The 25009-nt window shown below is 28.8% G+C and overlaps 2 protein-coding genes across 2 annotated transcripts; both read left to right on the forward strand.

The window, feature by feature from the left end:
- The first annotated feature begins 7609 nt into the window (after positions 1-7609).
- Positions 7610-9529, forward strand: LOC126842422 (BTB/POZ domain-containing protein 9-like). Its single transcript, XM_050579434.1, has 7 exons — positions 7610-7651; positions 7721-7994; positions 8061-8187; positions 8366-8595; positions 8685-8874; positions 9159-9351; positions 9413-9529. Exons 1-7 carry the CDS (start codon positions 7610-7612, stop codon positions 9527-9529), a joined length of 1173 nt encoding a protein of 390 aa, XP_050435391.1.
- A 7171-nt stretch (positions 9530-16700) lies between these two features.
- Positions 16701-23064, forward strand: LOC126842423 (BTB/POZ domain-containing protein 9-like). The gene is made up of 6 exons (XM_050579435.1): positions 16701-16786; positions 17539-17734; positions 17796-17901; positions 22230-22422; positions 22683-22878; positions 22942-23064. The coding sequence occupies exons 1-6, from the start codon at positions 16701-16703 to the stop codon at positions 23062-23064; spliced, it is 900 nt and encodes a 299-aa protein (XP_050435392.1).
- Positions 23065-25009: the final 1945 nt, after the last annotated feature.

Consider the following 25009-nt stretch of genomic DNA (forward strand, 5'->3'; position numbering starts at 1 on the left):
TTCAAAATTCTTGAAGACCGATTGAAATATAAAAATTTTTGTAAATAACGAACCATCTTTTTTCATACTCGATAGCGTTTATAAACATGTAATTGTGCTCATAACCTGTGTAAGTACAAAAACATGTTATTGTTGTAAGTATTGCCAAATAATACACAAAGATTCGAAAATGACGTAAAACATATACACCACGCTCACGCTCCACTGTTGATACTGAATTAAGACCAAACGTACCGACATAACTTGGCAATAAATGTAGGACAGCAAGATTACAATTTGTCCTATTAATTTAAGAAATATATTTAATTATTATTAAATACCTGGAGTTGACCATAAAAAAATAATAAAATCTAAAAATTACATCATCCTAGTGTTGTTTTATTATTGAAATATGTTGGGCGCTCTAACACCTAATCTTGTCTTAATATTTTTATAACCAATGTGACTATTTAGTTTTATTATGTGAGCTTACAATCGTTTTCCATACTTGATAATGTTAATAAACGATAAATTGTGTATACAATTGGTGCACGGTTTTTTTGTTTAAGCACATTAACACGACGATATTGTTGCACCTCTATTGACTAATATTGCCCAAAAGATTTAAAAACGATTACGATTAAATTACGATTTTTGTATAGGTACAAAAACATGTTATCGTTGTACACTGTTAAAAATTAAACACAGATTTGATTCTGACGTCAATTTTTTTTTTTTCTATCTTACCTATCGTTTGTTTTAACAAAAAATGTTTTACTACAAACAGTGCCGTTTACCTACAAACCACTTATGCAGATAAGTAATATATTTTTCTTATATATTATGTATATTTAAAAAAAAACAGAGCGATAATTTGGAGTTAAAGGAACATCGCCCCTTTAGAGATATTTTATAACCCTCATATATCACATGACAGTAAAAATAATAAATTTAAAAAATATTAAACACAACTGCAACTAATCTTCCAATGAGTTTATGGCAAAAGTGATAAATTACAAGTTGAAAAATTGTTATGGAATACAAAACGTGATACTATGTACCTAATGTGGATGTTAAAACTATATAGACTAAAAAATAAATAATCATATTTGTATTCTTCTTGTTAATGTGCTGTCGAATTCTTGAATACTTTGTAAAGCAAAATAAAAAAAATCAATGGATATTAAGAATGAAGATGGTAAGAATTAATAAAGATTGCTCAATGATAATTTAATTCCAGCAGTCTGCTTCAGCCGCCCTTTTAATTAAATAACTTGGTGTTAATTTCAATGATGAAATTTTAATTGACGGTAAACACATTCTATTACAACTTGTGTTTATCATATATTATAATATGAAATTATTTATGTTTGAATCTATATCAAACTCCAATATTATTATAAATACTACGAACTTGCATATTGTTCGGTAAACTGTGTCTCAAGACAACTCAATCGTTTGAGAAGTCCACTTTATTGTTTTTCTATTAATCCATTTTTTTATATTTAATGACAACAATATCTGTTTTTAGGAGAATAACAAAACAGTTGATCAGATACCAGAAATATTGGCTCGATATCCTGTCGTTTTACCGAATTTTAAAAATAAGCATATTGTTGTTCCTTGTGGGCTTATAAAGATTGAAAGATATTAACATCTATTTTATTATATATGGTACTGTTCTATTATTTGTATGTAATTACCTAAACATTTGTTTTTTGCTTTACGATTGTAAGTGAATTTGAGAGTCTAACATTATGTAGTTATACAATAAATTTAAAAATAATCAAAACCTTCCAATCAGTTTATTGTGTACAATCTTGTATTGTCGTTGTCAATCCTTGCTGTATTTGGGGAAATGTTGTGTAATTTTTCATCAATTATATTACAAAAACCGAAAATAAATATAAAAATAGTCATAAAGTTGAATGTCCGGCTTACCGGTTAAGAGTATGAAATAATGTGGATGTTGCTATTTATTTTGTAGTGAGAGTAAGGAATGGTAAGAAATCAAAAATAAACTCATAGATGATTTTGGCTAACAATTTGAGTGTGTGGTTAAAAAAAATAATTTCTAGTCGATCTAATGGTTTTAACATGAAAATACTTGAGCAACAAACCGCAAACGTATATAAAGATATTAATTCATCACGGTGCCGCTGTAATGTTAGAAATGTGTCGTAGTTAAGAAGCTTTGTATAACACTGTAGACAAATATAAAACTACCAGCTATCTGCTAACCTTTTGTACTAACCATCAAAACACTGTACATTCCTTTCCTAATTTTGTGTTCCTGACTGAGTCTCACTTTACTAATAGTATACATGAAATTTTACATTAATCAAATGACGATCCAACCTCATAAGTTTTTAGATACCTTTTAAAATTAATTTCTAGTCACTTTGAACTATACTTAAAAATACAACGAACTGAACTGCGTGATCATTAAGTAAATATTTTAGAATAATGTAAATTTACATTCATAATATATAGATACACAAAAGTTTATATATATATATATATATATATATATATATATATACAGTAATATATATAAAGAAATAACTAAACAACATAAAATTTAATAAATACTGCGTTAATGAATTGTCAATTATAGTAATTCTATACCACAAATTAATTTTTATTTTCTTAAAAATATCTCTAACATAATAGTGTTTAGCCAAAACACGTTGTTAAAATGATACTTGTCTTTATAAGCTACCAAAAATAATATATACCATTAAGAACAATATATTAATATGCAGGGTTATTCATTTAACGCAATGCACTCAATATCTCCTAATCTGTTGTTCTCCTAAATATAATTTTGTAGATTTAATTTATGTGCTTATGTTTTGTCAACTAATTGGATTTGCTGTACACTGTAAACAAATATTCTCAATTTTATCTGGTATTTTTCACAACTTTAAGAAATCTACCGACCTTTGAAACAAACTCATCTGAATTATTTTAATAAAACATATTTATCATACATTTTGTATTATTAATATGCCAATAAATAAAGATGTGCTGTCTTTATAGTTTCAAAGGTCGATAATGTTTAGAGTACAATGTTAAGCTGTAGTTTTAGGATACACTGTAATTTATAGATATCGTTTCTTACAAGTTTTATGATATAATATTGTGTGTTTACTCGCGGTTTTTTAGTAATTTTATTTACAATTAATAAAGATTATAATATACTTGTGTGTAGCTTTGCAATGTTAGTACATTACTCGCGTAATAAACTGTTATTAAATAATGTATAAAACATAAATCGTTTTGGAAAACCCAAAAAGTTTTGTGCCCTGTTTTCGTTTTGAAAATGCGCTTCATATATCATGTACGTACATAATCATAAAATATAATACTAAAATTTAGAAGAATACTCTGCCGCACATGATTCATAGTAAAAAAGCGGTTTTAGTAAAAACAAATAATAAACATAAACTTTAAGACTAGCGTCGTTTTCATATATTTGTTTAATATATTTTACCATATGCGAACTAGATTATTCTTTTATGATATATCATATAAAGTATAGAAAATGTTGGTGCAGTATTTAAAAAAAAACATACACTCAATTGGCTCTTAATATCTTTTGACAAGAAGTCTTTTCAAAGTGTTTAAGAATTTGACAACATATTAGATTACGAAAATGTACAAGTCTCTTTTAGCCTTTATCGTCTTAACGTTTACTTTAGGTACATAAAAGGTTTTGTATTCCATAATCATTTTTCATCTAGTAATTAAATTACTATGCATAAGCTCATTGGAAGATGATTCCTCTTTTCCTTAATAATTTATTTGGAGTTCCTATTCGATACGATTGTCTTTGTTCTTCTATTTCCATTTTTACAATGCTACTGATTAGGGTATAAGCTATATAGTTCATAAAATATTGCTTTTTATCGATTACTTAATTTACTCTTTAGTTCCACCAGTTCTAATTAGGCTTATTGCTATCAAATCATTACATATGCGTGTATTTTATTTAATTATTATTTTTACTGTGCAATACAGTATACATTTTCAGTTGTGTGAAGTACGAAGGGCAAGACTATAATATATAAATAATTCATATAAACTCGTCCGGATGATCAGCTGTTTTTTTAAATTTTTTTAGCATGTCTTGATCCTGTCGATTGTAAGTTGCCTTCGCCTATGCCCGAAGAGCACAGTAACGAGGAAATTGATCACAATCACATCTTGATCAGCGATATAAACAATCTGTATCGGAACGAAAGGTATGTGTTAATGTATTCATTTTTATTGAATTTATTATTTTCAGTATAGGAGTTTTAATAATTATGAATGATGTTAAACATATTTTTATGACTTAAATAAAAATGGTGAATGTATGTCATTATAAAATTGGTGAAATCTGAATAAATTACAATTTACTACATAATTATGATACAGTAAGATATTACCACATCGTCAGGGCCGGACTTAGAGGGGGGTGTGGGGGGTTTGACACCCCCCCACTGGGAAACTCAAGTATACCTAGTCGGCACATTCGGAACAAAAAGTCGGTAAATATTATAACCCCCATTAAATTATACAAATAACATATTTATTATTTTTATTTTATAAAAGTAGGTGGGTACATAATTTTTATTGGAATCTGGTGACTGAATAGCGAATAGTCGGCATACGGACGACCATACGAAAATATAATTTTAGTTTTAAGTAAAAACAAACAATGCATTTTCGGTTATTCCCGATTTTAGCAGAAGTATTATTATTTGTTTATAATAACTGTGGTGTATATTATATCAAACGATGTTCGGTCATGGGACCTATTGGTCTATTGTAAACAAACATTCTATCCCTCTATAAGTATATATTTTTTTTTAGTTTTAAAATTCTAAAAGATTCCCTACTATAAAAAAAAACATACTCTTCTGTTTTAGACATATCACATAACCCACAGTATTAAGTCTGCAGGCAAAGAGTTAGCGGGTTTATTTTTGCTTGTCCCGTGCGCGCGTGTAAAATAATAAGTATTGGTTATAAATGTGTGTAATCAAATATATATATATATATATATATGGTTAGAGAATAAATATGAAATACCAAGGAGCTGCTAACAATCCTTTTGAGCCTGCCCGAGTAAATTTCGAACAAAAGGTATGAGATGGATACGTATTTAGAATAAATCATTAAGCCAGATTTTTAAGGCCTATGAGAGTTCCTTAGTACTACTTCACTACGTCTTGTTTTTTCTTTATTACTATCGTTGCGGTGAGATATTACCTACTATAATATCCTACTATACTATATATATATATAGCGAGCAGGGAGCAGACATGAGCATTATTTTTAAATAGTGTACCTAACTAAAATAAAAATAAAATTGTAATAACTCATAAAAAAATACATTTTTGTTTTTATTTCAAAGATTTTAATAATAATTTTGAATACAATGTCATTATTTTTTATAAAATTATTTAAAATATTAGGCTATTTGGATTATATCTCGGTTAAATTGCAGTTTCAACTGCAATACGTTATAATTATGTTAAATAAATTCAAACATTTTTAAAATAATGCTTTTAAAGTAGGGCTCAAATTGCTTTAGTACTGGTGACTGAGATCTGAAAATTTGTTAGCTGCCTAAAATATTTCTATGCTCCGCAAAACATTTTAATAATCAAAAAAAATCTAGTCACAATTTATAACAATATCACATCATTATAATTTTTCTTCTTCTTATTCTTTTAAAATGACCTTCACGATTTTTAACTCCACCAGAGATATTCTCGATATAATTGATTTGAAAGAAATAACAAGGAAATAGTCCGCATTAAAAAAAACGCCATATTAAAGTTTAACTTTTGATGGTTTTTTTACTATCTAAATTTGTTTGTATTAATTAATACTTAAAAAAATAATAATTTAAAGTTAAAAAAAAAATAATTTTCAACAATTATTAATTCCCACTAATTTTAGCAAAAAATTGTGATTTGTGATGTAAAATGTCATAAAATATTTACGAAAGTACCCAAACATTTTAGTCGGCAATTAAAATTTTAAAGTCGGCATCTTCATTTTGACACCCCCCCTTGTATATTTCTTAGCACCGGCCCTGCACATCGTGTTGGTCATTATATCTTTGATAATAGATTAAGACATGTGAGTTTTTCTTGTATACAGTTCTTTAATACTGTAGCCCAACATGTATTCTAATATGTTAACATTATAATGTGTTTTACAATTTATACGATGGTAATACTCATTATTTTTTTATTTTACATAGCAAACCAAATTGTTCATCAATTATGTAATACATAGTAATACATAGTACATATGTCTATGTCGTATAGATTGTTTTAATTTGGCATTAACTTGTATATAGGTTTTGTCAAAGAAAAATACCTAAATAATATAATATGCACATTAGTAAATACAATTTTTCAGTCATTTAACTTGATGAGCATATTGATTTTTAAAACTTTAAAAATATGAAACATAATAATTTTGAATTTTTGATAAATCGTAACTGTATAATAGTAAACTTTGATGTTTATTTTAGGTATTCTGATGTTGTTTTAGTTGTCGGTGGAAATCGGTTGCACGCCAATCGTGATGTTTTAGCCTCACGCAGCTCATATTTTAGGTATTTAATTTTTTTCATCAAGCTTACCACCTTAGTATTAATCGATGTTGATTCGAGGCCACTCGGTGGACGCAAGCGTAGCCAGACACCAACAAAATCATATTACATATCAATTCAATATGATTTTTTCTCCTGATTTTAAATCTGAAATAATTTTTTTCATAAGACATTTTTTTAATGAGATACAAGTTCTATTTTTAATAATTTTAAAATTAACAAAAAATGAATACCATTTATTGTACCCATAGAACATCCTGAATGTCTCATTTGAAGCTCGGTAGAACTTTACATTACACCTTGTATATATATATATATTTGTATTTTGTAAAAAATGTGTTATAAAAGGTATTTAGACTGACTTTAACGTGTCTATTTCAAACGTATGTAGTAATGTTTCAATATTATCTAACTTACCGAGTCAAATCAGTGTTAGTATAGTACTGATAACAATTCAATTGTGTAGTCGATTAAGTAATACTCACAATACAATGGGCAATACAGATTGTAGCACACATCATATGTGATTTCATCTAATACCGTGTAAACATTTTTAGCAAATTATTTTATGGAAATTATGCAGAAGCGAAAAAGTCTGAGGTGCCAATTAAGGAAGGATCAGTAACCTCATTTACAATACTCCTAAAGTATATTTATACTGGTCAGATGAGTTTAAGTGATCTAGAGGTAAAGTATTAGTGATTTACTATACCGCTATTTGAACGGTATAAACACTATTTTTTTTAATGAGTGTTTATGTGTTTAGTTGACAAAAATGTTTTTATCAAAAACCGATAAAACTAATATATGGTTTTTTTTTAGTATGAAGTTATTGTGGAATTATTTAGAATTTCGGATTACTACGAATTTCAAAAGTTACAATATTCCCTGTCCGAGTATTTGCGGAGTACCATTAGTATACACAATGTATGTTCGTTGTTTACTGTGGCACGACTTCATCAACAAAAAAAACTCACAGGCGACTTACTCGAATTTATTGAAACCAACGCTATGGATGTATTGCAATCTAAAGAATTTCTGTCTTTGTCGCCCGTAATAATTTCGTTTTAAATAATATTGCTAGTGTTAGCTGACAAGATGAGAAACAAACATTTTTTTTAGGTAGTCCTTCGAGAAATCCTCATTCGTGACACGTTTTATGCCAGAGAATTCGATATATTCAGTGCGGTTAGTCGCTGGATCCAAAAGAACGGAAAACACCTGGATCGTGATGCAAAAACTAAAGTTTTATCTGCTGTCCGATGTCCGTTGATGAGTGATGAAGAACTGACGACGGTTTGGGAATCACGACTGATTAGTTTGGATACAATTTCGGGTGCCAAACTATTAAGAAACACCGGGCGACCACATAAGATTGGGTTTCGAGCACAGCGAAGTATGCCTGCTGTACCGATAATTTTGTTGTTATTATTATAATGGTTTTAATTATTTTATTTTTTAGAACCCAATGTAAATCTTGCTGAGGGTTCTTCGGTTACATATAACAATAACGGTGGTACTATGATAAGGTTGAGTCATCCATCAACCATAAACTATATCAAAATAATATTACCTGATGAAGATTTAGCGTACGTTTTAAAATTACCAATTCTTTCAAACAAAAAAAGAATATCATTCAAACAAATATTATTTTGAATCAACAAATAGTTGTACAACAAAATTATTTTTTTTTAATTTTAATATGTTTTAACCAAAAATAAATGCACAGCAGTTGGTTTGATTCATTTAATACTTTATGGATTACAGTTATTACATTGATGTTTCAATGGGCGAGAACGATTGGGTGAAGGTTATAGATTATTCAGATTATATTTGCCGTTCAGTTCAACGTTTGTGGGTTTATCCAATTGCAGCATGGTATATTCGTATAGTATATATTCGAACCAAAAATACTGTTAATAAACCATGCAAATTTGTTGAAATCTCGTACAAAACAAACAGACGTCACTTGGTGGAAATCGAAGATGGACTAGTTGGTGAGAACACCCAAAAATAAAAGCTACCTTTTCTTATTAATATAAAAAATATTAAATGTTTTTCTTATTAACTGTTTTTAATCATTTAGCTCCAAAATGCAATGTTGTTTCGTCGTCTAAGAATGCAATTATACTCAAAGGGGAAAGTCGTTTTGACAATTATACGCTATTGGACCACTTAAATACATGCGATATGTATGACAGGCATACTTGGCATAAGCTGGGATCGGGTTGTATATTGGTTCAGCTACCACAACCTTATATGCTTAGTTCAATGAGGTAATGGTTTAAGAAACTTCCCATTATTTTATATCTTAACAATTTTCCTCTAAACTTGTAGTGTAAACCCGTTTGGTAATTTTTACCTAAGGTACCATTTAAATCTGGCAACTATTGTATGCGTTTAGCTGCATTGAGCCACTTTAATGTTTAACTCATTCGTAGACGGCTAAATGGTTGAAATTATTCAATTTCATATCAGCAACATTTGTTTAAATTTAGGTTATTACGAATTAGATCTAAATTTTAGAGTGTATTACCGATATTACTGCCATATTTTGCAGGATGTTGCTGGAAATCGATCCAGACGAGTTAATATTCTTCAAGTACACTATCGAAGTATCGGTAAATAACAAAGAATGGAAAATAATCGCAAATAAAACTAAAAGGGAGACACAATCAATGCAGTTGTTGAACTTTGATCCTACCCCGATAGTGTTTATCCGAATTACTGGCGTCCACTGTTCAGATGGCGATGTTAGTTAAAAGTAATCTATGAGCGTTTTATTTAACTATTGATAACTCTTTTATGCTGTAGGAGTTTCGTTGTGTATATTTAGAGGCTCCCGCTAAAGTAAAGTTAGATTCCGACGATGACAGCGACGAAACAGATGATCCGATGTCAGGTGCATCAGATTATAGCTACAGTCAATAACCAAATTCGTAGTGGTAGCAAATGTTTGATTCCATTTGCACTTAACAAGATTGACATATATATCCAACACCTATTTTATTGCATTTGTCATTGTTATAATAATTGTATTCCTTTGAAATAAATTCATTTCCTTTTATCTTGTGTTTGAAAATACATTTTTTTCGCTTTGTGTATTTTAATCTGTTAAATTTGTTTATACTTATTTTGTACTTGTCAAGCTTTGCTGGGTTTTAGGAGTTTTTTTTCAAAAGTAATTACTTAATAAAGTGAACGAGTAATACGAGGTGAATTAAGAGTAAGGAATGGTGAGAAATAAATAAATATTAAGTATAATTATATAGTTATAAATGAATTGATGATTTTCGGTTAGCACTTTTAGTGTTTGGTAAAATTAGAAATGAAATAACTCATCATAGTGTCAGGTGTAAGTCCGTGTCTTCTTGTTATATGTCCGTTATTGAATTAACAACAGTGTTAATATGTGATTACCAGAGCAATTTATCACCTCTTTCTTAGAAAGGTAATTTTTCTCTAAATTGGAAAAAATAAATACAAGAATTTGATTTTTATCTCACTGCCAGTGAATATAACACAATGAGTGAATTTAGAAAAGCATCTATCTTCATTTGTTTTTTTGGTTAACTGTCTCAAAAAAGGTTCAATTTATTTAAAAGGATATTGCTTGCATTAAATTGTAGTTGTAAATAATTGGACGAATGAAAATAGGTTTGTATATTATTATTTAATCGGTTATTATAATTTCGTTTAATAAAAAAATATTATAATTAAAATCCATCGAAGTTGAAGTAGGTCATATTTACTCCTCATCCCCCGGCAGATGACAATGTCATTTTTTTTACACACAGGACCTAATCTCTTATACCAAATGTGGTAAGTAAATAGAAAAACTATTGACTTTCCGACATAATTTAATATTAGAATATTTGAAACGATATTAAAGTGTTTAAATGTTTAATATTAAAGTGGAACCGATTAGGGTTGATCTTCTCTTTATAATACATTGCTGTAGTGTTTTACCATGTATCATTAACTAGAACGTAAAACTATTTTTCAGATACATGTTGATTTTATGAATACAGCATCCTATAGGAATACAGCGAAAATCCATCTAATGACACTCATTTTCTCAAAAAATATTAATATTATCAAAATATTGTTTTCCATATATTTGTACATATTTTACTATTTTTTAAATACGTTGAAAATGTTTACCTCCACCCCTTACATAAAAACAGGTATAAATCTGTTTTTTTAAAACTTTTTTACTCTTCAAAAACAAATCTTTAATAAACTTAAACTCAAAATGGAAATGGAATTTTAAAAAGACCGCAAATATCGATTCCAAGGAATTCTAGACTTTTGCAATAGTTGGAAAAATTAGCGACTAATTAATTAGTGTGACTTGTAATTTATAGTACAAAATCATATTATATTATGTTTAAAAAAAAACATGGACGAGATGTACAATGCTGACAAAATTTTCAAACCTTTTGGGCTATTTTAAACAATATTCTATTTACAACATAAACATATTTAGGTGCGTACACAAAAAACCGTACACAAATTGTATACACAGATTTTCGTTTATCAACGTTAGTCTGTATGTATGAAAACATATAGTACGCACTACGCTACTATAGTAAAATTATTTTCTAGTCACTTTGAACTATACTCAAAAATACAATGAACTGAACTGCATAGTTATTAAATGATTATTTTAGAATTATTTAAATATACATACATAATATATTGGTACACAAAAGTATATATATATATATATATATATACAGTAATATATATAAAGAAAATATTTAAGAACATAAAATTTAATAAATACCGCGTTAATGAATTGTCAATTATACTGATTCTATAACACAAATTAATTTTTATTTTCTTAAAAATATCTCTAACCTAATTGTGTTTAGCCAAAACACGTTGTTAAAATGATACTTATCTTTATAAGCTACCAAAAATAATATACACCATATAGAACTATATAATGATATGCAGGGTTATTCAATTAAAGCAAGGCACTCAATATCTCCTTAACTGTTGTTATCCTAATTGTAATTTTGTAGATTTAATTGTTGTACTTATGTTTTGTCAACTAATTGGATTTGTTGTACACTGTAAACAAATATTCTCAATTTTATCTGGTATTTTTCACGACTTTAAGAACTCTACCGACTTTTGAAACAAACTCCAAAATATTTTAATAAAACATATTTATCATATATTTTGTATTATAAATATGCCAATAAATAAAGATGTGCTGTCTTAATAGTTTCAAAGGTTGATAATGTTTAGAGTACAATGTTAAGCTGTAGTTTTAGGATACACTGTAATTTATAGATATCGTTTCTTACAAGTTTTATGATATAATATTGTGTGTTTACTCGCGGTTTTTTAGTAATTTTATTTACAATTAATAAAGATTATAATATACTTGTTTGTAGTTTTGTCATGTTAGTACATTACTTGCGTAATAAACTGTTATTAAATAATGTATAAAACATAAATCGGTTTGGAGAACAAAAAATATTCTGTGGCCTATTTCGTTTGGCTCTAAAACTGCGCCCAGTTTTTAATGTACGTACATAATCATATAATAATATATTACTAATATATAGAAGAATGCTCTGCAGCTTATGATTCAAAACAAAAAAGTTGTTTTTAAAAAACAAATAATAAATATAAACTTTAAGACTAGCGTCGTTTTCATATATTTGTTTAATATATTTTATCATATGCGAACTAGATTATTCTTTTATGATATATCATATAAAGTATAGAAAATGTTGGTGCAGTATTTAAAAAAAAACATACACTCAATTGGCTCTTAATATCTTTTGACAAGAAGTCTTTTCAAAGTGTTTAAGAATTTGACAACATATTAAATTACAAAAATGTACAAGTATCTTTTAGCCTTTATCGTCTTAACGTTTACTTCAGGTACATAATATGTTTTGTATTTCATAATAATTTTTCATCTTGTAATTTAATAATTTTGCATAAGTTTTTTGGAAGATGATTCCTCTTTTCCTTAACAATTTTTTTGGAGTTGCTATTCAATACGATTGTCGTTTGTTCTTCTATTTTCTTCTTTACCGTACCACTGATTATGGTAGAAACTATGTAGTTTATAAAATGTTGCTTCTATCAATTACTTAATTTACTCTCTAGTTCCACCAGTTCTAATTAGACTTATTGCTATCAAATCATTACATATGCGTGTATTTTATTTAATTATTATTTTTCCTGTGCAATACAGCATACATTTTCAGTAGTGTGAAGTACAAAGGGCATGACTAGAAAATATAAATAATTCATATAAACTTGGTCGGATAATCAGCTGTTCTTTTAATTTTGTTTAGCATGTCCTGATCCTGTTGATTGTATGCCGCCTTTGTCTTCGGCTATGCCCGAAAAGCACAGTAACGAGGAAATTGATCACAATCATATCTTGGTCAACGATATAAGCAATCTGTATCGGAACGAGAGGTATGTGTTAATGCATTGACCCTTATTGACTTTTTTGTTTTCAGTAATGGAGTTTGAAATAATTATGAATAATGTTAAAAATATTTTTATGATTTAAATAAAAATGGTAAATGTATGTTCTTATAAAATTGGTGAAACTGAACAAATTACATTTACCGTTAATTTATATTTTAGTTTGCAAACACAATTATTTATCTATTTTGTAATAGATATGACTACATCATGATGGTCATTATAACTTTGATAATAATTTAAGACATGCGAGTTGATCTTGTATACAGTTCTTTAATACTATAGGCTATAGCCCAACATGTATTCCAATATGTTAACATTATAATGTGTTATACATGTAATACGATGGTAATACTTATTATTTTTTTATTTTACATAGCAAACGAAATTGTCTATGTCGTATATATTGTTTTAGTTTGGCATTCACTTGTACATGGTTGTATCAAAGAAAAATACCTAAATAATATAATATAACACATTATTAAGTAAAAGTCGTTAGCCATTTACCTTGATGAGCATGTTGTTTTTTAATACTTTGAAAAAGTGAAACATAATAATTTTTGATAAACCGTAATTGTATAATAGTAAACTTTGATGTTTATTTTAGGTATTCTGATGTTGTTTTAGTTGTCGGTGAAAATCGGTTGCACGCCAATCGTGATGTTTTAGCCTCACGCAGTAAATATTTTAGGTATATAATTTTTTTCATCAAGCATACCACCTTAGTATTAATTGACGTTAATTCGTTGTGCAGTAATGATAAAAATTGCTATTATTAAATACGTTTTTAACGATAACTGTAACGATAGACAGAATGGACAGAGATATAAAAGATAGCTGGGATGATTGAACGAGATTTAGAAGCTTGACCTGCATGGGGTTGTAGGACTAAGGTGGTCGATCCCATGTAGTTGGGAGTGTAAGACAAAAATAAAGAATACAGTATCTTATCTATAACTGTAATAATTAATAACTACTAACTATTGTTTATCAGAATGCGGTTATAACACAAACCATTTAATATATACCGTCAAAAGTTGTAGTTTTAAAATCATTTAATTTAAGAACTTAAATAGTATGCTAATGTACAGATATTGACTAAAATAAAAACTTTTTATGAAAATATTTTGAACAGTTATTACCCTTCATTTTTTTTTAATATACATGATGTAATGTAAAGTTTTACCAAGCTTCAAATGAGGCATTCAGGTTGCTCTACGGGTACAATAAATGGTATTTATTTTTTTTAATTTAAAAATTATTTAAAATAGAACTTGAAAAATAGAAAAAATCGTATTGAATTGATATGAAACATGATTTTTTGGTCTCTGGCCACCGAGTGGCCACACTGTGGCCAGTATGTGACTAAAACCAACATTTGACATGCGACACATCATTAAATATAAAATAATTCTAAGGACACCAATGAAATAAGAATAAAATTCTAACCTAAAATGATGTGTCACATGTCATATGTTGGTTTTGGTCAAATGCCGGCCACTCAGTGACACCAACAGAATCATATTACATCTCAATTCAATACGATTTTTTCTCCTGATTTCAAATCTGAAATAATTTTATTCGTTAGATAATTTTATAATGAGATACCAGTTCTATTATAAATACTTTTTACATTAGAAAAAAAATGAATACCATTTATTATACCCATAGAGCATCCTGAATGTCTCATTTGAAGATATATACTTGTAATTTGTCAAAAGTGTGTTATAGAAGGTATTTAGACTTATTTTAATGTATCTATTTTAAACGTATGTAGTAATATATGTAGATAATATTCAAATATTATCTAACTTACCGAGTCAGATCAGTTTTAGTATAAGACAGATAACATTTCAGTGTGTAGTCTATTAAGTTATACTCACAATACAATGGGCCATACAGATTGTGGCACACATCATATGTGGTTTCATCTAATACCGTGTATGATTTTTAGCAACTTATTTTATGGAAATTATGCAGAATCGAAACAGTCTGAGGTGCCAATTAAGGAAGGATCAGTAACCTCATTTACAATACTTCTAAAGTATATTTATACTGGTCAGATGAATTTAAGTGATCTAGAGGTAAAGTATACTTGATTTAAAAAACACTATTTTTTTTTTAAATGATGTGTTTATGTGTTTAGTTGACAAAAATGTTTTTATCAAAAAACAATAAAACTCATATGTAATTTTTATTTTATAGTATGGAGTTATTGTGGAATTATTTAGAATTTCGGATTACTACGGTTTTCAAAAGTTACAATATTCACTGTCCGAGTATTTGCGGAGTACCATTAGTATACACAATGTATGTTCGTTGTTTACTGTGGCACGACTTCATCAACAAAAAAAACTCATAGGTGACTTACTCGAATTTATTGAAACCAACGCTATGGATGTATTGCAATCTAAAGAATTTCTGTCTTTGTCACCGGTATTAATTTTGTTTTAAATAATATTGCTAGTGTTAGCTGACAAGATGAGAAATAAACATTATTTTCAGGAAGTCCTTCAAGAAATTCTCATGCGTGACTCGTTTTATGCTAAAGAATTCGTTATATTCCGTGCGGTTAATCGCTGGATCCGAAAGAATGGAAAACACCTGGATGGTGATGCAAAAACAAAAGTTTTATCTGCTGTCCGATGTCCGTTGATGAGTGATGAAAAACTGACTAAGGTTTGGGAATCACGACTGATTAGTTTGGATACAATTTCGGGTGCCAAACTATTAAGAAACACCGGGCCACCACATAAGATTGGGTTTCGAGCACAGCGAAGTATGCCTGCTGTACGGATCATTTTGTTGAAATTAATATGATTATTAAATTTTAATGTTTTAATTATTTTAATTTTTAGAGCTCAATTTAAATCTTGCTCATCTGACTAAGGGTTCTTCGATTACATATAGCAACAACGGCGGTACTATGATAAGGTTGAAATATCCATCAACCATAAACTATATCAAAATAATATTACCTAATGAAGATTTAGCGTACGTTTTCAAATGATCAATTCTTTTAAACAAAAATGGATATATTTCAAACAAATATTATTTTGAATCGAATATCATTCGTTTGTTTTTATCACAAATTAATTATTTTTAGTGCAATTTTTTGACCGACAATATATATTTTTTTTAAATTTTATTATATTATAACCAAATATAAATGCACAGCAGTTGGTTCCATTAATTTGATACTTTATGGATTACAGTTATTACATAGAAGTTTCAATGGACGAGAACAATTGGGTGAAGGTTATAGATTATTCAGATTTTATTTGCCGTTCAGTTCAACGTTTGTGGGTTTATCCAATTGCAGCGTGGTTTATTCGTATAGTATATGTTCGAACCAAAATTACTGTTAATAAACCATGCAAATTTGTTGAAATCTCGTACAAAACAAACAGACCACAATTGGTGGAAATCGAAGATGGATTATTTGGTGAGAACACGCCAAAAAAAAGCTACGTTTTCTTAATAATATATAACATATTAAACGTTTTTCTGATTGACCGTTTTTAATCATTTAGCTCCAAAATACAATGTTGTTTTGTCGTCTAAGAATGCAATTATCCTCAAAGGTGAAAGTCGTTTTGAAAATAATACGCTATTGGACTACTTTGTTAAATACGATATGTATGACAAATATACAGAACATCAGCTGGGATCGGGTTGTATATTGGTTCAGCTACCACAACCTTATATGCTTAGTTCAATGAGGTAATGGTTTGCGAAACTTCCAATAATTGTTTTATCCCATACAAATTTTCCTCAATACTTGTAGGGTCCTTTAGATTAACTCATCATTATCATTTTCTAAAGGCAATGCCTTGTCGTTGTAACCAAACTTCTCTATCACGTGCTGTATTCTTCAGGTATGAATAAAAATCCATTCGTTGTATGAAGTCGTTGAAGTATGATTGTCTGGGTCTTTCTCTTGGTCGTTTACCCATAATCTTCCCCACCAACATGTTTGTGACAAAATAATGGTGTCTTATCAGATGTCCGTTGAGCTATATTTTTCTTCATATAATAGGAGTAATGATGTTTCTTTCTCCGCCTATTTCTTGCAACGTGTCGTTCTTTTTCCTCTCCGCCCAGCTCGTCCATGATGTTCTTTTCCAAATTCACATCTCCATCGTTTCCAATTGTTCTATTCATACTTCTTAATGGTCCACGTTTCGCATCCATATAACAAAAAAATCCATATGCAGCTCTTCCTAGTTTTAATGCTTAAGTTCTTGTTCTTCTTCGTCTTGTTCTTGTTAGATTACCTAAGATACCGTTTATATCTGGCCACTATTGTATGCGTTTAGCTGCATTCAGCCACTTTAGTGTCCACTGACTCATTTGTTAACGACTAAATGAATGCTATTCCTTCGCATACCAGTAACATTGTTTAAATTGAGGTTTATACGGATCATATATTAAGATGTAAACTGTACTAATGATATTATTGTCATAATTTGCAGGATATTGCTTTGGGAACTCGATGCAGACGAGTACGTATTCTATAAGTACACTATTGAAGTTTCGGTAAATAAAAAAGAATGGAAAATGGTCGCAAATAAAACTAATAAAGCGACACGATCGTGGCAATTGTTGAACTTTGATCCTACGCCAATAGTGTTTATTCGAATTACTGGCGTTTACAGTTCGGATGGCGATGTTAGTTAAATTTAATCTATAAGCGTTTTATTTAACTATTAATAAATCTTTAATGCTGTAGGAGTTTCGTTGTGTATATTTGGAGGCCCCCGCTCAAGTAAAGTTAGATTTCGACGATGACTATGATGACAGCGACGACACAAATGTTTCGATGTCAGATGAATCAAGTTAAAGCTCCAGTCAATAACCAAATTCGTAGTGGAAACAAATTTTTGATTTCATTTGCACTTACCAAGACTGACATATATATCTAAAACCTGTTTTATTGCATTTTTAATTGTTTTATTATTAATATTCCTTTGAAATAAATACATTTCGTTTTATTTGTGTTTGAAAAAACATTTTTTTCGCATTGTGTATTTTAATCTGTTAATTTTGCTTATACTTATTTTGTGCTTGTTAAGCTTTGCATTGTTTTAGGAATTTTTTCATTAATTATTACTTAATAAGGTAAACGAGTAAGTAAGGGGGTAAGTAAGTAGGTGAAGTAAGAGTAAGGAATGGTGAGAAATAAATAAATAATATGTATATTTATATAATTATTAATGAATAGATGATTTTCGGTAAAAACTTTTAGTGTTTGGTAAAATTAGAAATGAAATAACTCATCATAGTGTCAGGTGTTATCGAAGTCTGTGTTTGCTCGTTTTATGTCTGTTGTTGAATTAACAACAGTGTTATATATGATTAACGGGCAATTTATCACCTCTTTCTTAGAAAGGTAATTTTTCTATAAATTGGAAAACTAAATACAAGAATCTAATATTTATCTCACTGCCAATGAATATAAAATACCGAGTGAATGTAGAAAAGCATCCATCTTCATTTGTTTTTTTGGTAAACGGTCTCGAAAAAGGTTCAATTTATTTTATAAGGATATTGCTTGCATTAAATTGTAGTTGTAAATAATTGGACGAATGAAAATGGGTTTGTATATTATTATTTAATCGGTAATTACAATTTTGTTTATTACAAAAATGTTTTAATTAAAATCCATCGAAGTTGAAATAGGTCTACTATTTTTTCAATACGTTGAAAATGTTTACCTCCAGCCCTTACATAAAAACAGGTATAAATCTGATTTTTTAATATTATTTTACTCTTCTAAAAAAATCTTTAATAAACTCAAACTCAAAATGGAAATGGAAATTTAAAAAAGTTCGGTTCCGAAGAATTCTAGACTTTTGCTTAGCTGGAAAAATTAGCGACTATTTAATCAGCGTGACTTGTAATTTATAGTACAAAATCATATTACATTATGTTAAAAAAAAATAAATATGGACGAGATGTACAATGCTGACAAAATTGTCAAACCTTTTGGGCAATTTTAAACAATACTCAATATACAACAAAAACATATTTATGTACGTACACAAAAAAACGCACATAAATTGTATATACAGTTTTTCGGTTATCAACGTTAGTCTGTATGTATGAAAACATATAGTACGCTACTAAAATAAAGTATATTATAAAATTTTATATTTCAATTTGTTTTCAACCTCTAAAGACAAAGTTTTTTTTTAATTTTTCATAAAGTATACAATATTTGATATTATACTACACATAACTTAATACAATAATGATTTCTTTTTTAATATTTACTGTTTTTTTGTCAACATCAGGTAAGTAATTTATTTAATTGATACATAAATAAATTTGTTTCTTTATAATTTGATCGCAGCAATCTCTAAGCGTTATTATTACTCAAGATGTATAACACCTTCATGATTATTAAACATTTTTTAGACAACGCTAGTATCACTACTAAGTTAAAACTAGAACACAAAAAAACCTTTAACATTCATTAACACCCTACATGAATAGTGGTTCACAGTTAATTTGTCATAATATTAGTATAATTTTTGCGTTCAGCCAAAATATATATGTATTTCAAGGTCTTAAATTGTTGTCTGGTATTTACGTAGGTAAGATGTTATTTATTTGAACAAACCAACACAAGTGTTGATTTAAGTTTGTAATTGTTTTAAGAGCAAACTAAAGCTTTGCATCTATTATTATTTGACGTTAACAGTTTTATAATTATTAAAACGTATTGTTTGCGTCCAATAACACTTTTGTAATTGTTTTATTTAAAAACCTGAAGTGTATAATATGAAAAATTTGTAAAGCTTGATGTTACCGTGAATCGTATCGTGAATAAATAATTATTCATGCTTACTTTACCGCAAATTCAGTTTATTTATAAACACTTTGTAGCATGCTATTATCCTGTCGAGTGTACATCATCATCATCATCATCTTACGGGACAGAAGAGGTGTCCACTTCTTCTACAAAAGAAGAGCGCCGTATAAAGCAAATTAATCACTCTCAATTCTTGATGAAGAACATTAGCACCCTTTGCCTAATTGAAAAGTATGTAGCTAGAATTGTATTTTTATTATTGGATTAATTTTCTGGTATTATAAGGTATTTATTAAATAGATTAAAAAAAACAGTTACAAAATTCCAATATCAATTAAAAGTTTTAAACTGTTTTCTCTAAATTTGGAAAATGTATGAGCTAGTGCCTTCCTACCACAGACATTATATTATTGATAAGTGAATTATTCGTGATAAGTATTAATAGTTAACAATAAAAATGCCTAACTAGTATAATGTATTTACTAAAAAAATATCGTAAGGCATTAATTATAGTTATCAGTAGATCTATATTTATCTTCATTCAAAGTTAAATATAATAATATGATTTGATTATAAGTCTATGTATAATAGTAAATTATGATGTTCATTCAGATTTTCTGATGTTGTCTTAGTTGTCGACAATGAACGAGTGCCCGCCCATCGTGTTGTCTTAGCCTCAAGCAGTGAATATTTTAGGTATTTAAGTTTTGTCATTAAGCATAGTAATTTAGTATTAATTGATAGTAGCTGGTTTTTATAATGATATTAGTAACAATAACCGTAAGAATACTGCTTATATCGTGTATAATTTTCAGCAACTTATTGTATGGACCTTTTAATGAATCCGGTCAGTCTGAGGTGAATATTAGTGGAATACCACTAACCTCTTTTAAAATACTTCTGGAGTATATTTACACCGGTCAGATGAATTTAAATGTTCTTGAGGTAAACTATAATCGATTTACCTTATCGCTATTCAAACAGTTTTACCAGAAACCGTGATGTTCTTTTAAATTTTAGCCTGAAGTTATTATGGAATTGTATAGAACCTCGGATTTCTTTCGTTTACCAGAATTACAATTTTCACTGGCCGAGTATTTGCGGAGTAAGATTAGTACAGAGAATGTTTGTCCGTTGTTTGAAGTGGCACGACTTTATCAACACAAACAATTCGTAGAAGAATTACTGAACTTTATCGAGGACCGCCCTATTTATATATTGCTATATAATGATGATTATCTGTCTTTGTCGGCGGTAATGATTTTTTTTTAAATAAAAAAATAACATTGTTCTTGTTAGATGACAAGTTGAACGAAAAATTGTCTTCTTAGGGAGCTATCCAAGACATTCTCGTTCGGGACTCGTTTTATATCAAAGAAATAAAAATATTCCGTGCGGTTTATCGCTGGATCCAAAAGAATAGAGTCGGCCTGGATTCTGATGCAATAGACAAAGTTTTATCTGTTGTCAGATATCCCTTAATAAGTGATGAAGAACTTTTAGAGGTTGAGAATTCACAATTGGTTAGTTCAGTTACAATTTCGGCTGCGAAGCAATTAAGAAACACGGCTCCGCCAAATAAGCTCCCTTTTCGAGGATATCGAAGTATGCCTCCTGTGCACATGATTTTGTATTCTACAAATTATTAATATGTTTTCAATTTTAAGAACCTTATATCATAAACGGCAATTTCATATTCAAGCTAAAGCGCCCTCGAACCGTAAACTATATTGAAATGACGTTACCGGATGAAGATGTACGGTATGTTTATATTTTATCAATGCTTACCATATAAATGGATATATTTCATTAAAATGGTTTTTAAATAAAATATATTCTAAATATGAAAATAACTCGATTTTTATCATTGATATTTTATGGATTAATAATAACTGAAATGATTGTCGTTAATAAATAATTTATTTTTAATTATTACAATAATTTTTGGCACAATAATAATTTTTTTTTATATTTTATTAGTAACAAAAAAAAAATACACAACATTTTGTTTGATTAATTCGACACTTTATGGATTATAGTTATTATATAGAAGTTTCAATGGGTGAGCACGATTGGTTGAAGGTTATAGATTATTCACATTATATTTGCCGTTCAATTCAACGTTTGTGGATTCTTCCAAGGTTGATGTTATATATTCGTATAGTATATGTTCACATCAAAAATACTGTTAAAAAAACATGCAAATTGTTTAAAGTCTGTTACAACACAAACAAACGGCACTTGGTGGAAATCATTAATGGATTAGTTGGTAAGATTAAAAAAAAAAACCCGATTTCTAAAAAATATAAAACATATTAAATGTTTAATTGACTGCGTTTAACCAATTAGCACCAAAGTACAACGTCACTTCAACGACTAATGGTGCAAATGTAATCAAAGGTGAAAATAATGGTTTTGAAACTAATATGCTTTTGCACAGCTATAAACCCAGAAAAAGGCATAAATATTATACATGGCATAAGCTGGAATCGGGTTGTATTCGGATTCAACTTGCACAACCTTATATACTCAGTTCAATGAGGTAATGATTTAACGAGCTTGTCATTTTTGAATGGTTATGGTAATGGTTTACAAAAATAATTCCCCTTGTTTTATATCAAAACAATTTTCCTCAAAACGTGTAGAATAGACTCGTTAGATTACCTGGGATACCATTTATATTTGGCAACTTTGTGATTCATTTGTTATCTGATAATGAATACTGTTCACTATCATATATTAGCAACATTTGTTTGAATTTAGGTTTATATGTATTACCGATATTATTGCCATAATTTGCAGGATATTGCTTTGGGAGTACAGTGCAAAAAATTACGTTTTCTACAAGTACACTGTTGAAGTTTCGGTCAATAATGAAGATTGGAAAAGGGTCGCAAATAAAACTGACAAGGCGACACGATCGTGGCAGTTGTTGGAATTTGATCCTACGCCGATAGTGTTTATTCGTATTATTGGCGTTCACAGTTCAGATGGTGATGTTAGTTAAATTAAGCTAACATTTTTTTTTTTTTAAACTTTTAATGACTCTTTTATGCTGTAGGAATTCCGTTGTGTATATTTGGAGGCTCCTGTTCTAATAACAATAGATTCCAACAGATACCTTGAAGATGGTAGCAGAGAAACTGATGTTTTTGTATCAGATGCTTCAAGCTCTAGTGGTTAAACTAAATTCGAAATATAAGCATATTTTTGGTTCCATATGCACTTACCAAGATTGACAGAACATCTATTTTATTATATTGTTTATTGTTATACTATTTGTATTCCTTTGAAATAAAAACATTTCCATTTATTTGTAATGCTACCATTAAATCATTAATAGTAAAAATCTTTTAATCTGTTCATTTTGATTTTCTTGTTTTGTAATTGTCAAGCTTTGCTGGATTTTAGCAAATAACAAAACCCAAAAAGAAATATATAAAAATTCATAAAATTGAGGGCCAGCACTGTTTACATAACGGATAGAGAATGAAATATGTGGTGTATATCAGGTGGATAGTATTATTTATTTTAAAGTAAGCGTAAGGAACGGAATGTTTATTATTTTAGCCATTTGGCTTCAAGTAAAATGTAACTATTTTTTTATCATAATGTCATAATATATTAAAGTACGAATAGTTTTTTAAAGTTACAAATAATTGTACACAATGCGAAAATCCTATTATTTGATTACATTCATCTAATAAAGTTAAATAAAACAGAAAATGAAACGTTTATTATTAAACGTTTATTCGGCATATGGTTTAACCGACTGGATCTTGGGCCGATGTTTCTGTCATTGTAATATCTGTTTCGTTGTTTTCCTGAAAACAGATATTTTCGTTCAATTTGCGTCTTTAAGATAGTAAAAAACAAAATTGGTACAATAAACCAACAATAGAATGCATTGACTTTGATGTACTTACCCTATAATGTGTTACATCATGACCGTCATCATAGTAGGTTAAATGTAATCGTACTTGAGCGGGAGCCTCAAAATCTATACAACGAAATTCCTACAGTATAGAAGAGTTATTAATAGATGAAAAAAATCTTTTAGCTTAATTTTACTCACAGTGCCATCTGAAACGTAAACGCCAGTGATACGAAAGAACACAACCGGCATGGGTTTGAATTGTAATACCTGCCAATCATATGTCTGCTCCTTAGAGTTGTTTATGACTATTACGCAATCCTGGTTATTGAGAGAAGTTTCTACGGTGTAACCGTAGAATGGTTCCCTCCAACGGTAGTTCGCAAGCAGCAATCTGTCAATTATGATCATAATATCAATAATTCTATCAATATAAAATCTAACATTTGAACAAATGTTGCTGAATAAAACACAATAACATTCATTTAATTGATAACGAATGACTTAGCAAAAACCACAATTTTGTTTAACTAACATGAAGATACAGAACAAAATAGTAATTTAAAAAATAGCAAGTTCTTTAGATCATTACCTCATTGAACTTAGTATATAGGGTTGTGCAAGTTGAACCAGAATACAACCCGATCCCAGATCATGCGTCGTAAGATCAAGATCCCTAGAGTCATCGTCGTAGGGATTTAATAGCGTATATTCTGTATATTGTTTTTTACCTTCAAGTACAATTGCATCCATAGATTTTCTAGCAACATTGTACTTGGGAGCTAAAAAATAAAAATAAGTCAACTAGATAAAATATATGTATTATATTTTTATGATTTTTCTGGAATGAGGAGGGGTGATCTAACCAACTAAACCGTTTTCGATTTTTACCAAGGGCCAACTATCAGTATTGTACGAGACTTCTAATAATTGGACAGTCTTATTAACGGTATTTCTTGTGCCGACTATACGCATAAACCACACTATCTGTGGAGGAATCCACAAACGTTGAACTGAACGACAAATATAACCTGAATAATCAACTACCCGCGCCCAATTGTGTTCATCCTTTGAAACATCAATGTAATAACTGTAATCCCTAAAAAATTAAATAAATCATTTAAATCGTTTTTTTATGGCTAAAAAATTGAAACTGAATTGTTTTTGTGGAGAAAATAAATAGTTAAACATTAATTTCACTAATAATCATGTTATTTTATAAATAAATAAAGTATTTAACAAATAAAAATAAAAC

Source organism: Adelges cooleyi, unplaced genomic scaffold (genome assembly GCF_023614345.1).
Source record: "Adelges cooleyi isolate 19-005CV unplaced genomic scaffold, UGA_ACOO_1.1 ACOO_flye_CR_arks_rails_tigmint_CR_PRNA_519, whole genome shotgun sequence".
Taxonomy (NCBI): domain Eukaryota; kingdom Metazoa; phylum Arthropoda; class Insecta; order Hemiptera; family Adelgidae; genus Adelges; species Adelges cooleyi.

What these genes read in the sequence shown, in the direction of transcription:
- LOC126842422 (XM_050579434.1), top strand. Translation starts at nt 7,610, where the DNA reads ATGGATGTATTGCAATCTAAAGAATTTCTGTCTTTGTCGCCC. An exon ending in TGGGTTTCGAGCACAGCGAA is followed by an intron (nt 7,995 to 8,060) that starts GTATGCCTGCTG and finishes TTTATTTTTTAG; the next exon opens with AACCCAATGTAAATCTTGCT. An exon ending in TCCACTGTTCAGATGGCGAT is followed by an intron (nt 9,352 to 9,412) that starts GTTAGTTAAAAG and finishes TTTATGCTGTAG; the next exon opens with GAGTTTCGTTGTGTATATTT.
- LOC126842423 (XM_050579435.1), top strand. Translation starts at nt 16,701, where the DNA reads ATGTATGACAAATATACAGAACATCAGCTGGGATCGGGTTGTATATTG. An exon ending in TTCGATGTCAGATGAATCAA is followed by an intron (nt 17,902 to 22,229) that starts GTTAAAGCTCCA and finishes TTAACCAATTAG; the next exon opens with CACCAAAGTACAACGTCACT. An exon ending in TATATACTCAGTTCAATGAG is followed by an intron (nt 22,423 to 22,682) that starts GTAATGATTTAA and finishes CATAATTTGCAG; the next exon opens with GATATTGCTTTGGGAGTACA.